This window comes from Podarcis muralis, chromosome 13 (genome assembly GCF_964188315.1).
Source record: "Podarcis muralis chromosome 13, rPodMur119.hap1.1, whole genome shotgun sequence".
Taxonomy (NCBI): Eukaryota; Metazoa; Chordata; class Lepidosauria; order Squamata; family Lacertidae; genus Podarcis; species Podarcis muralis.
The window spans coordinates 54,782,665-54,797,386 of record NC_135667.1 but is presented as its reverse complement, the minus strand read 5'-3'; the positions used below and the strand labels follow the sequence as shown (position 1 = coordinate 54,797,386).

Sequence of the window (14,722 nt, the reverse complement as noted above, 5' to 3'; positions counted from 1 at the left end):
ACGCGGCAGCTAAAAAAGCCAATGCAATTCTGGGCTGCATCAATAGGAGTATAGCATCTAGATCAAGGGAAGTAATAGTGCCACTGTATTCTGCTCTGGTCAGACCTCACCTGGAGTACTGTGTCCAGTTCTGGGCACCACAGTTCAAGAAGGACACTGACAAACTGGAACGTGTCCAGAGGAGGGCAACCAAAATGGTCAAAGGCCTGGAAACGATGCCTTATGAGGAACGGCTAAGGGAGCTGGGCATGTTTAGCCTGGAGAAGAGGAGGTTAAGGGGTGATACGATAGCCATGTTCAAATATATAAAAGGATGTCATATAGAGGAGGGAGAAAGGTTGTTTTCTGCTGCTCCAGAGAAGCGGACACGGAGCAATGGATCCAAACTACAAGAAAGAAGATTCCACCTAAACATTAGGAAGAACTTCCTGACAGTAAGAGCTGTTCGACAGTGGAATTTGCTGCCAAGGAGTGTGGTGGAGTCTCCTTCTTTGGAGGTCTTTAAGCAGAGGCTTGACAACCATATGTCAGGAGTGCTCTGATGGTGTTTCCTGCTTGGCAGGGGGTTGGACTCGATGGCCCTTGTGGTCTATTCCAACTCTATGATTCTATGATTCTTTTTCCTCCATCCCATCTTTTTAAAGCATGCTTAAAGGAATAATCAAATCACCCTAAAAGAATAATAAGTCTGACTAAACAAAGTTCTTACCATTCCTCTAGATCAGTGTTTCCCAACCGGTGTTCTGCGGCACACTAGTGTGCCGCGAGACGTTGCCTGGTGTGCCGCGGGAAAAATTAAAAAATTCGAAAGATATCCGGAGAGGCGGCCTTCAGGCGAGTTTTAATTTTAATTTTCCTTCTCCCACTTAATGCCCCACGCTTGCCCGAGCAGCTTGCAGTCCTCGGTAACCACGGCGACCCGAGGGAGGGGAGGGAACAGGGAAGTCGAGGGCGGCGGCGAGCCGCGATGACGTCAGTGGGCCGCGCCGCCTCGCCCTGGCACGGTGTGAGAGCCCCGGCTAGTGGCGCGAGCTTCAGAATAAGTGGGATCCGCGTGCGCGAGACCGAGATCGCGGGTAAGGTGCTCAGCCCTGGGCAGGAGGAAGCGGGGCCGCGCGTGCGGGCCACATCCCCACAGAGAGCGAGCCTCCCCCGGCCCACCACTCCGGGCAGGTCCACTCGCATGAGGGGGCGGCGATGGCGACGGCCGGCAGCTTGCCTGCAATGCCATCCCTCGAGCAGGCGAGGAGCCCGGAGGCTACCAGATGCGAGTCCTCTTTCCCACCCTGCTCGGGAGTCCAGAGCACTTGGTCGCATTCAGGATCTAGAGTGGGGAAGCGGGGCTTGTGTCTGGGCTGGACACATTGGGCTGCCTGTGCCGCTCGACCTGCGGGGAGAAATCAGGGTGGGAGTCACGACCGTGAGGCAGGGCTGCCAAGTGTGGCAGAAGAGGACACGGCCGTTGCACCTGTCCTTAGGTAGGAGCTTCTTCCGTGTCGACCTGCTGCCCTAAAGTCTTGGCTTTTTTCTTGGCTTTTTGGCGGTTGGCACAGAAGGAAGGCAAGGGGGAGGGGGGGAAATTGAAACTTACACTTTCGTGCGTCCCTCCCGGCGTGACGCTGCGCGCTGACGTCACGGGGCTGTAATGGTGGTGTGCCTCGAGATTTTTTTCATGAAACAAGTGTGCCTTTGCCCAAAAAAGGTTGGGAAACACTGCTCTAGATGATCTTTGGGAAGCCTGGGGGCCATCCAATGAAACGAAATGGTGGGAGATTTAGGACAGACAAAAGTACTTCTCCACACAGTACATAGTTAAACTATGGTATTTAATGCCAACCTATGGAGTGCCTTATAAGAGGATGTGACAAATTATGGGTGGAAAGGCCATTTTACTTTAATACTTGTATGCTATTTTCTCAAGAGGAAATGAGATCAAACTGGCTCATATCAACAAGGCTATCAAGCTGCTACTCAACTCATGGCTGTTATGATGACTCTACGCTGCATCCAGGAACAGAGGCAGTAGGCCTCTGAATTGTGGCAATATTAGCAAGAAGAGCAAGAGAGGGCTACTGTGCTGATGTCCTGCTTTTGTTTCTTGGGGGGGGGGGGCTGGTCTCAGAGGCACCCAGTTAGCCATTGTGGGAAAGAGATGCTGGAAAGTTAAGCCTTTCTTCGGAACAAGCGGAAGTTGGTAAGAATGTTGGGTGTTTTGCCTGATCTGGTACAGTTGCTTGCCAAAGGTTGTGCACATATGAAAAACCACCACTACAAACAAGAATCCCTTTAGCGTGATTCTACCATTGTTTAACAGTAGTTTCTACAATTTACTGTAAGCACAGGCAGGTGACCCCATATTTACTCTCAGTTTTCAATTAGATCAGCCATTGTTTAAAGATGTGATAGGTTGCCTGAAATGTGAGTCAAATGTAAGGCTGACTTTGCACAAAGTTTTGCAACCAGTGCCTCCCCCCACTGCATCTTTACACACACACACCCCATTACATGGTGGCAGCCCATACGGGGCTGCATTAATGTATCACCCCCCCACCCCAAGGAGCGATACCCATTCAGAGGTACATTGCCTCTATGTGAGAACCCCATAGAGTCTGAAACATCGTGCAATGATCCATGTCTCCATCTATGCCACAGATCTGTACAACTAATTTTGAGTTCCTCCAAAATCCTTTAACTGAATATTAAGCAAAATTGTTCATTTGTATTTCAGATAGCGGTGAGCAACAATCTACATGCTGCCTTTCCACTCAAGTCAGCGGAGCCCGAGGCTCTTAATCTCAGGGTTATAGGTTTGACCCCCACTTTGGGCAAAAGATTCCTGAACTGCAGGGAGTTGGACTGAGATGACCCTCCTGGTCCCTTCCAACTCAACCAGTTCTATAATTCTATGGAGCTCCAGGTGATAGACTGTTCCCAAACTATTAATGGCAGCAGTGAAGTTCAAAGCCAAACCCCACTCCTCCTTCAGACTGTACTACTTTGAGATGCATCTGAGGATTACTCAACAACCCACCCATAGCAAAATTCCCCTGTGGATGGGAAGGTAGCATGTCAGAAAGACAGGTTCTAGTGAAAACTGTTCCCCAGTGTACTAGCTTTCTATGCAGAGCATTTTTTATGTTGGAGACCACTTGAACTGCATGTTCTTCCACACCTCACACTGTGCCCTAGAAGAGACCTGTCACAATCTTTTTCTGAATGTGTGAAATTCCAAACTGTTCAGTCACGTCTACCAATCAATCTGGATAGCAATTAAAACTATTGCTATGGAAATTAGATTTTAAAAGGCAGCTATCAAACAAATTGTACTGAAACTGACTGTCATGAAAGTAGTAGCTGTTGGGTTCAGGGTTCAGGCATTATGTTTTTTATAAACCAGTATTAAATTTATATGCCATCCTTCACTCGAGGACCACAGGGCGGTTTACAGAAAAGATATCAGATTAAAATAATGGTACGAAAATGTTGATATGCTAACAGTAAGCAGCACTCAGGCAAGTTCTTTCTTTCACTAGCTTAAAGTGTCAGAAGATCTGGAATAGTTTAACATTTCTTTGTCCTTGTAAACATTTTCTAAATACTTACAAAGCATAACTGTTATAGGTACACTTCTCAAAATTTATCATCTTTCTGTTTTTTTATTTTATTTTAAAGCAGTTATCCCATAGCTGATTTCTTTTTTTTCCAGCATCACAGTGGCTGAGTTTGTAAGAGGGCCGATGAATTTTTCTCCATTCTCTTCCCACTCCTTTAAAAACACACACACACACACACACACACACACACACACACACACACACACACAAAGGAACCACAACACAAATTATGTAAAATTGTAATTTATTTCCCTCCCAAGTATCCAGAATAGCCCATCAATAAACAAATTAACAAAATGATGTTCATGTGGAAGTAAAGGATAAGGCGGTCAGATTACACCAAAGGAAACCTAGAAGTCCTGTTAATGGGATAGTGCAAGTTAACAGCATGTTGCTGGCCATGTCAACACCTTCATTTGGATTTTAAAAAAAGTTTTACTTTACCATTTGATGAAATAAGAACTTTGGAAAGATGCTGTCCAAAATGACACTAACGTATTTACAAACCGCAGGGAGCAAAGAAAAAAAAAAGATTAAAAATAAAAACACAGAAAATTTATGAAAATATAGGTTTCCTATTTCCACCCCACAGGAGTCACGGCTGCTGTTTTGAAAGGCTTATGAGATGGTTTCGAGCTTTCAGAGTTCATCTTTTTCCCGCAATAAGGTGTATCTATGTCCACTGGGTGCTAGCTTCTGGAATGAACTTTCAGGTGGGCTGCTGACTATGTCTTGAAGTGGCTGGAAAGAACAAAATCACAGATATGCTATAAAGAAGATATGGACTAGGAGTCACTAACCATTCTGGACCCATTTGAAAATTTGATGATGTCATGGGCACTGTCACAGAATGGTTGCCATCAGTCACATACCCGTTTCCCAAAAGGGAAACTGGCAAGACTGAAACAAAAACTTGCTCAGCAAAATGAGGACAAGGCAGAGGTGGAGTCGGAACTCCAAAACTCAACACCCCTCTTTCGAATCCACAAGTTCTCTGCTCCAACAGAGCACCCATTTCACAGAAAGCTCATCTCTCCTGCCCACGCTCAATATTTTTTCCTCCCTTGGATCACCCCCCAAAACACATTTAAGCGTCTTCAGGAAATGACACCCATGCACACCCTCTCTCCCCTCCCCAAGTTACCCTTCTAAACACAACCTTTACCACTGGCCCTCTTATTCTGAAGCCAATGTCTGTTTAGTTTGGATAGCTCTGGTTTTGGTATCGTCCTCTGGCATTTTATTACAGTTATACCCTCCCTTTCTTCCACCTTGGAACTCAAGGTTGTGTACATCTGGTATCCAGGCAGTCATCCATCCAGACACTGACTAGATGCAGAACTACTTAGCTGCAATAAGATGAAAGCCTCACCTGCCTTCAGACTAGCCTTACGTGTTTGTGGAGAAGGGGAGCTGCTCTGGGGGATTCAGCCACAGAAGCTGTCTCAGGTAGCAGGAAGGTAGGGGGGGGGGTTGGCAGCCAGACTATTACTGAGTGAAGTATGCTAATAGGGTGGTTGTTGTTTTTAACTCCAGTTCATCCAGGTCCTCCCAGGCAACAGGTCATGCCAGTGTTAGAAACTGAGATATGAAAGCTAGGAGCTAAATGGCACCTTAAGCCTAGGTTACGGGCGCAACAACAAAATGTCTAAGTGCGCTTTTTTATAACAAGAATACAAAGCTGAAAATGAATGAAAAATATTACCGTAATTTTCGCCCTGTAGGACGCACTTTTCCCCCTCCAAAAATAAGGGGGAAATGTGTGTGCGTCCTATGGGGCGAATGCAGGCTTTTGCTGAAGCCTGGAGAGCGAGAGGCGTCGGTGCGCACCGACCCCTCTCGCTCTCCAGGCTTCAGGAAGCTATCCGCAAGCGTTGCGAGCCCGGTGGGAGTACCCGCCAGGCTCGGAAGGCTTGCGGATAGCAGCCTGTTCTGGGGGCTGGGGGGGGGATAAATTTTTTTTTATTTCCCCCCCAAAAAACAAGGTGCGCCCTATGGGCCAGTGCGCCCGATAGGGCAAAAAATAAGGTATGTTCATTTTTCGCATGGTCAACCCCCCCCCTCCCAATATTCTTAAGAGTGTCTCTTTTCCAGTCATCAGAGTAGCTGGAAGTGAGAAGGCAGAAAAAGGTCTTCCTTTTCTTCCATTCTGCACTTTTAATCTGAAATCTTAGGCGCAGTACTGTGCCCAGAGCTCAGAAACTGCTCACGCTAATGGAACTCCCTGTTGCAATTGTTGGGATGCGACCGGAAATGGCAGTTGGCAGGTCCCCAGCTGCCTCCAGCCCACTGTAGAACCTACTTCATGGTGGCCAAGAGTTCTCTTCCCACCATCACTGCATCTGCACAGAATGGTCCAGAGGAACCATTGCAGGAGATCAAAGTTCCCTGTGGAGGCAATTCCCTGGGGACAACTTGCTGTAACTCTTTTGCAATACACTTTGGAGATAAAATCCTTGCATTTGTTCCAACTTGGATGCCCTGTTTTGATGGATTTTGTTCTACTTGAATTCTACCTTTGCCCTAGACCAGGGATGTTCAACTTACAAGAGACTGTGATCTACTCCCACAATAAAAAAAACCTGGCAGTGATCTACCCATTGGATTGACAATCCCTGCCCTAGACCTTTACCCATCCTGGCCAAAGCTGACACACAGGGAGTGGCCCTGTGAGTTGCTGCAGTGGTAATGCCACTCTTCAGCAGAGAACAATACTATCAAGAGCCTCAAGCAGATGGTAGATCAATCTATTAAAAAATCTTGCTGGACCCAATGATGTTAAGAGAATCCCTTTCACAAGGTGACCATGTGTGTGAGGGCCTTCTCTGTGATGGCTCACTGTCTCTGGAACTGTCTCCTCCTGGGAAATTTTTATGGCTCCCTTCACTGTGCTTAGGGCAGTTAAAACTCTATCAAGGCTTTCTGAGCCTTCCTAGGTATTTTGGGGACACTGAGTGTTGACTGTTGTATGTTTATATTGTTTTACTGTTTTTCTGATCCCCTTAGGAAGAAAGTGTAGTTTAAATAAATAGTGTGTGTGTACAGGATTAAAAATTACTAAGTTTTAATGATAATTACTTATATTCAATATATAAATTTAAGCTCAACTTTTGATGTGGTAAAGATCAATATCCCCCCCCCCCCCGCATATGGCAAATAATTCCTTCTGAACCACACAGTCTTCCCATGGAGAACAGAAAGCTCATGCTTGCTTTAATACTGCCAATTTCAGACCTCGCCCAGCAGGGCAGGACTAAAGTGCTTGCTCTTACCTGACCAGGTGCTACATCAGTTGGATCTGGGCCATGGTGAAATTCCCTGTGCAGTTTCCCAGAGTGCAAATCTAGTACAAATTGCTTGAGTTTACCTGGAGTACTGAAACAAAGACAAAAAAATCCACACAAATAAAAATGATAAAGTTGAACAAAATCCAGAATGCTCACGACACCTTTGGGGTCTGGGGTCTGGGAAGAGGCACTCTGCCTTTCTATGATGTAATCAAACCTAAGGCTGCTCACAATACAATATGATTGCCTTCTGGAATAAAAAAAAATAGTTCTAAAAGCATGTTTAAATGCTGGCAAAGAGAGTACAAGTACCAAGCAAGTTCATATGGAATTCACTGAGCACTGCAGTATTGCTGGTTTATACCTGTTCTACTTTTGGTCCATTATCCAGCTTTCCCTCCTTTTCCTAGCACACTAATTTTCTTTCCCCAGTCTCACTTTATTCTTTTTCCTATTTGCCTATGTAATCTGTATTTTCTATGCTAATAAAAAGGATGGGAGGCTTGCATTTAGGGTGGACTTACAAAAGACAATCATCCTGTCCCTTTGAAAAAAGCATCTAGCCTTTCATACAAAAACTGCGTTCCAAAATAGCTAAATCCTAAACAAAATCTAAAATAAAAAATGTATGATTATATTTCATATGGCCAAGGTGTTTTTTTTAAAGTCAATAATACTGGCTTGAGAGCTAGACTAGGGCCTGGGGCAAGCTACTCCAATAGCTCTTTTTTCTTCCTTGCTCCTGAGGACACAGCAAGCATTTATTCCCTTCATTAATTCCCACAGAGCTGGCCAACCCAATAACTTCATTGTATGTTCCCTTCAGCCCCCTGCTTACTACAATACAGCAGAGAACAGCAGGTGCCAAATGCACAGTTCACAAATACAAATGACTGTCAGGTAGCTGTATTGACAAAAATGCCTTTGAAAGCTTCTCCAGTGCTTGAGTAATTGCATAGACACCAGAGATGAACACTGATGGCGTATCAGTTTAAATTTCTTCAGAGATCATCTACTGTTTCCCCACATCAAAGAATGCTTGAATGCAGCAACCAGTGTTCTGTATGTTGTCAGCGTCACAACGCTGAAGATTAGGGGCTTAAGCCAGTAGTATGTTAAGTGCTAAATACAGAAATCTAGGAAACACAGTAGTATAACACTGCAATATGAAGAGAGCCCAAACCAGGAGGCTCAGAACATTTGTCTCTATCATGACAATATACAAGATAAGGCCAGGGCTAACAACCTTCTACTTCCCTTGCTACTGGTCCTGCAAATGAATTGCACCCTCTTGGTCCATGGGGGAGGGGCACCCCATCATGGTTCAAGTCAGAGGGTGAGACTTCAGAAGAACGTAAGACTAGCCTTCTGGAACAGGCCAATGGCCCATGCGGTCCAGCATCCTGTTCTCACAGTGCGCACCCAAGAAGCAGAACATGAGCACACAAGCATTTCTCTGCTCCTGTAAAGGCAGAGCATAGCCATCCAACTAATAGCCATTGGTAGCCCTCTCCATTTCCATGAATTTGCCTAATTCTATTTTAAATCTATCCAAGTTGGTTGCCATCACTGTCTCCTGGGGGAGCAAATTCCACACTTTGACTATGTGCTGCGTGAAGAAATCCTTTCTTTTACCTGTACCAAACCTTTCCACATTCAGCTTCACTGCGAGTTCTCGTGTTATCAGAAAGGGATAACTTTTCTCTACCCGCTTTCTCTATGGCATGCAGACTTTTATAGACTTCCATCATGCTATGTCTTGTCTCTAAAATAAAAAATCCCAAACACAGCAACCTTTCTTCACGGGGGAGTTGCTCTATCCCCTTGATCGTCTTCGCAACCCTTTTCTGTACCTTTTCCAACAACAATATCCTTTTTGAGGATATTGTTTTGAGGATATTTTTGAGGCAACTAGAACTGTGCACAGTGCTCCAATGGTGGTTGCACCATAGATTTGGGTAATGGCATCACTGTGAGAGGCAACCTCTGGGACGTATCCCTCCAGTTATTTATATTTGTTTTCTTCTTCAAAAGCATCTGATCATCCCTGCCTATGCTACTTTGAGAATCTACCGTGTGCTCCTTTCAGAACAATCCATTCTCTTTTCCTTAAAAAAACGGTCAGAATCCAAATTGTTTTTCAGAATCCAAAAGCCCCTCCTTCCTATTGTAGCACTGTATGTTGCCCAAAGCCGCAACACAGGGGGACCAGGTGGAGCAGAATCCAGCAGTGCAGAGAAACTACAGCAGGAAGGGGGAAACGGCATGCATGATAGCTGTGTGAACACCCACAGGGGGCTCTCTAAAATCCAGCACATTTTAGCATTCAATTATTGTACTGGGGATGAGGGGCCTTGAATGCTGATTGCATTTTGTGTTGTTCTAATACATCCAAAGGGACGCGGGTGGCGCTGTGGGTAAAAGCCTCAGCGCCTAGGGCTTGCCGATTGAAAGGTCGGCGGTTCGAATCCCCGCGGCGGGGTGCGCTCCCGTTGCTCGGTCCCAGTGCCTGCCAACCTAGCAGTTTGAAAGCACTCCCGGGTGCAAGTAGATAAATAGGGACCGCTTACTAGCGGGAAGGTAAACGGCGTTTCCGTGTGCGGCTCTGGCTCGCCAGATGCAGCTTTGTCACGCTGGCCACGTGACCCGGAAGTGTCTCCGGACAGCGCTGGCCCCCGGCCTCTTGAGTGAGATGGGCGCACAACCCTAGAGTCTGTCAAGACTGGCCTGTACGGGCAGGGGTACCTTTACCTTTTAATACATCCAAACCCAGAGTGGCTGGTGGGACTGGGGTAAGCATTTATTTTTACACGCTGCTACATAATATGAAAAAGGCATTGGTTGTCCACCCTCTCCTTCTCCCCACATGCGTCCCCTCCCTCTTTTCAAGGCTGGACGGCCAAGAGAAAAGAAATCATCTACTCACGCCACATCGCTGAAGTCTGGGAAGACATACATGTGCCTAAAACTGTCAATAGCAATAACAGGACAGTCTGCTGGAGTCTTCTGAATGTGGAGGAGTGGATGTCTGAACTTGTCACAATCAGCATGTAAAAAGTTTATCGTACCTTGAAATTCAGAAGCAAACTTTAGTTTGTTTTTTAAAAATGTAAGTCACAACAAACAACAGTATATTTAGTAGGTCTTTAGATAATGACTGGTAGAAATATGCCCACGTGTTGGTAGACATATTTCCATGTGACATCCACAACAGACCAATTATAAAGGAACTCTTTTTATAACATCCATTATTAACCTTGCGCCACCACAAAGGTGATGAATTTTCTACTTAAGCAGAAACCATACAAAGTGTCCGTAGATAATCAACATGAAACTACTGCCTACATTCATATTATCCTCACATAAATGCATTGGGAAGCCATGGAATACAGCTGGAAGTGTCTGCAAAGTATGTAAACAGCCATTTTTTGCAGTCAGTTGTAGAAATAATTACACATGCCCCATGCAACTCCATTCTCAATTTGGGATGAAGCATGGTGAAGAAATGTTCCCTAATATAGATTTCTATGTGAGCTTTCTTTATCCTAAGCAAGGACTCGTCAGAAACATTTTTCAATTGCTTTCCTTCTAGCCTTTTCCTTACCTCCTCTATTTCAAGCTCAGTTCTTGTTTTTTCCTTTTTTAGAAAAAGGTCTTGTCAATTTAGACTGTGAATCCAGTGTTAGTCAGATTAAGAGTTGGCCAAGTAACTTAAGTAACTGAAGTCCATTGATTTAAGTTGATCTACTGCAAGTGTGAGTTAGATATCACCTTGCAGTGATATCAGTAGGCTCATCCCATGTCCCATTTCATCAGCTTCCACCACTTTTCAGCACCTTCACACATACACCCGTTTTGCAGCCTCAGGTGTTGCTTAAAGTAGCTCCATTCCCCATATCCCCGTTTTGACTCAAACCCTGGCAAGTCAGCTACCACCAATAGCAGCACGTTACAGGTGCTCTGCACATGAGGCATGAATTTTAAAGATCCCCAAGCCCATTCTCAAAAATGCAAAGAACAGCCCTATGCTGCTGAGGACATAACCCTAATCACGTATGTGAGCTACGAAGTTTGCAGAGGATGCTGCACAGGAAAATGTTATGGATCTTGCTTCTGGGCTTCCCACAGGCATCTGGTTGGCCACAGATGAGACTTTGGTATGATCCAGAAAGGCTCTTCTTTTGTCTTTATATTCTTATAGACCCTTAACCCGTTTATGTGGAAGTTGACCGACTGTAGTCTACTGACTTGAGTGGTTGTAACATAAAGCTGCCACTGTGGGTACTGATGAAGATAGGATGTAGAACAAGGCTGGAGAGCCTTTGGCCCTCTAGATGCTGTTGGACTTAGCATAGCCAAGGATTAGGAATGATGGGAGCTGTTGTCCAACAACATCTGGAGGGTGACAGGTTACCCTGCCCCATTCTAGAGGATCTCTTTCACTCACAGCAAAAAATAAATAAATTCTGATTTGTCAATTAAGGTTGTTTTCTGGATTCAAAGGCAACACACACAAACGGAATTAAATGCAAAGTGCAAGGCAACAACACACACCTACCCTTTTCACTTATTAACTGCCGTGCAACTTCCTGCTGGAACTTCTCTAGACTTTCTGTGTCATCTTTCATATGAAAGAGTATAAGAAAAGGAAGACCCTCTTCTGTCAATTCCTATGTGGAGAGAGAAGAATTGGCAAAGAGTGATTTCCGTTTTCTACCACTTTTTCCTTACATTTTCAGCTGAATCTGCAGGACTTCCATGTTTATCAACTCTTGGCATATTATGTAAAGGAGTATTCAAATTAGAGTGGACAGAGCTTTCAAGGTACAAAACATAACTATTCAGATGAGCCTGCAACACTTCAAATAAATCTTTGTTTTAACATGGGAACAGTCTCCAAAACAAAAAAAGGCTAAACATTTTCATGAGCTGGGAGTTCAGATACTTCTAATGGGGAAACTGAAATACCAAGTGTAAGCCAGAATGAGGTTTTATCAGGTTCATGGTATATACATATGGCCAACTAAGGAAAGCCATCATTTGTTAAAAACAGAGGAGTAAAATTTTACTTGTTCCAGTAGTTAAAAGATATATTTGGAACAGCATAAAAGCAATGTTGAGCAACTGATTCAAAACCCCAGGAGACAGCAAAAAGCACACATTGGCTGATATGTCAGGATGCTTTTTACTAACTTATTTACCAAACTCAGGCATGTCTGGATAGGTGCGAACTGCTTGAAGAAGTAACCCACGTGGGGGTAAGGGAGATAAGGTTTTGGCCTCAAGCTGGATTCAGGTGCTCTCCTTGTTCTGCTAACCACCTCAGACCTAAATTATTCCAGGTGTTCCTTCCATTCCAGCAGGACAACATCACATGGAATGAGCGCCTACCAGCCACCCAATAAACCAACGAGCTCTAATGTGTTGCTTTGTTCACTGGGCATATTTTTATATATAGCTCAAACTATGTTCTCTGGTCCCCTCTTCCTACCTATCTCTATTGTCTGAGGCTCAGCAGACTGGCATTGGCAGCAGCAGTCAAGGCAGGGATGCGCAGCTTGTGCGGCACATGGGCAAGTACATATGGGGTGTGGCGACACTGCGGGCCTGCTCACACCTTGAGTTTGATGCTGCAGCTGGGGCTGGGCTGGTGTGTTTATATGGAAACATGCTCCACTGCACAGGGAGTGAGGATCTTGGCAGTAGGCGGGAGCAGCCAACTGATTTATTTATTTCTGAGCATAGTAATGCATGAGTTGATGCACATAAATGGGGGGGGGGGGAGGGGATGACACCTGTACCTAACAGCTTGTTTTTCTCCTCAGTTCCTGTATACTTTTACACTAGATCACCACACTAACACATTTACTTATGCTGCAACCAAGAAAACACAACAAAAATCTGCAGAACCGCAGCGGCGGAGCTAGCCACTCGGGTGCTGTGTGTGACGTGCGCGCCCTGCAGCCGGGGTGGGGGCGCTGCATGGAGCCTCTCTGCCGCCTCCCCCTCAGCTGTAGGGCGGCTGAGGGAGAGGCGGAGGGCAGATGCAGGTCCCACGCTGCCGTTTTAGGCAGCGCGGAGCCTGCAGACACGCAAGCCACCACGTCACTCCCAGGAGAGACACATGGCTATGGCACACTGCAGACCCCATGGTAAGTGCCAGCCCTATGGTGTGGTGCCCTGTACCAGCTGCGTTTCGTTATGTTTGCTGACTGAACTTTCGTGAGCCCATTTTTAAAAAAAAACCTCATATTTTTGTCATTTTGTCACACATCAGTGATGACACCCGGGGGTGGCCCGCACCCCCATTCCTCCGCCACTGCATAACCATATGAGTAGGGTATGCAAGTATATACTATTCAAATACAAGCCATCATTCTGTACAAACAACATTTGCTATAACTTAAGAATATATCAGACTTTGGGAATTTATAGCTAAAAATATGATATCATAAAGTAAATGGAGAGCATGTGTCAAGTGGTTTTTTGACACCCAAACATGTTTATCACAGTTTCTCACTTAAATACCCAGAAAGATTGAATAATCAGACACTCCTTACCTCTCCATTCTCAAATGTAATTTCACGAACAAGTGGAACACATTTATCTTGAGTCCATGCATAAGCCAAGTCAAAATTGGTCATAGAGCCCAAGTAAACCATATCTGGAGCATTTTCCTGTTGAAAGGGGATGGTTGTTTTGTCAAATCACCAGTAGGGAAAAAACAAGAACATTGTGCACCGTTAAAATATACATATTGTAATGTTCTGTGATGGAGATGCCATAGAGCACAGCATCCTGTGGCAAGCTCCTTCTACCCCTGCCATAGAGTCTAGGCAGCAACATGTTGCAAGGTTCCTCACACCCTGCTTGCCAGCAGCCGCCAACGGCATCAAGCAGGGGCATGGGAAAGAACAGCATGATCCTGCAAGATCACATGGAGAGAACACCTAGACACTACACCTAGGAGGGGGTAAGTTCTCAATAGGATGCTGTTTTCAAAAGCATCTTTGAGACTTGGGAAAGCTTGGCTCTTTAAAAAGGTGCCAGACATAGATGACTGATCTGGACCATCAATAGTACCATGAACAATAATACAGTGTTTACTACTAAGATTTTCTAACTCTCTATAGCAGGCATGCCCAACCAGTACATCGTGATCTACCGGTAGATCCCCAGCTGATCCTGGTAGATTGCGGGACCCTTATCGATTGTGGGATTAAATAAAGTTTACTGAAGGTTAACAAATAAAAGCTGAAGAACTCTGGATAATCCTACCCCCCAAAAGCTCAACAACTCTGGGCAATCCACCCACCCCATGCACACGCCTCCTCTCTCCAATGACAATGGGTAGATCACTGCCAGTTTTTTTATACTGGGAGTAGATCGCAGTCTCTTGGGAGTTGGACATGCCTGCTCTATAGAATTAAAAATGTATGTATTTTTTATGACATTCAGTTCCAAGGGACACCCCCACCCTGCCCAAGGCAGCTATGGAGGTATACACTAGTTCTGAAATGCTACATCAAAGTTTCACATCCAAAAATGCTATAAGGAAGAAAATGATTACATCTTTTGTTAAATTTAAGGAGTCAGATTTGTGAATGATCTCTTCTGCAATACACACTGTTATATGGTGTGTGTGGTTGTTTTTTTTAATGGCTTCAAAATGTGGAGCTAGTAGCACACATCCAAACTTTCTTTTTTTACTGAGGAATTCCAGAGTCACTACACAATCTTCCTCTTTGGAAGTTTCAACTGTTAGATTTCTAAAGCACCTAGACAATCAATAACTTAATCTATTTACAGTGGTACCCTGCA

At 44.9% G+C, this 14,722-nt stretch overlaps 1 protein-coding gene across 1 annotated transcript in view; it reads right to left on the bottom strand.

The window, feature by feature from the left end:
* Positions 1-3,841: 3,841 nt before the first annotated feature.
* ERP44 (endoplasmic reticulum protein 44) overlaps positions 3,842-14,722 on the bottom strand; it is a 33,016-nt gene continuing 22,135 nt past the window's right edge. The window contains exons 8-12 of the mRNA XM_028702167.2: positions 13,462-13,578; positions 11,460-11,571; positions 9,828-9,969; positions 6,887-6,989; positions 3,842-4,355 (exon numbers count right to left, since the gene is read on the bottom strand). Of these exons, the coding sequence (XP_028558000.1) occupies positions 4,254-4,355; positions 6,887-6,989; positions 9,828-9,969; positions 11,460-11,571; positions 13,462-13,578 (576 nt within the window). The 3' untranslated portion in view covers positions 3,842-4,253. The remainder of the gene's footprint in view (positions 4,356-6,886; positions 6,990-9,827; positions 9,970-11,459; positions 11,572-13,461; positions 13,579-14,722) is intronic.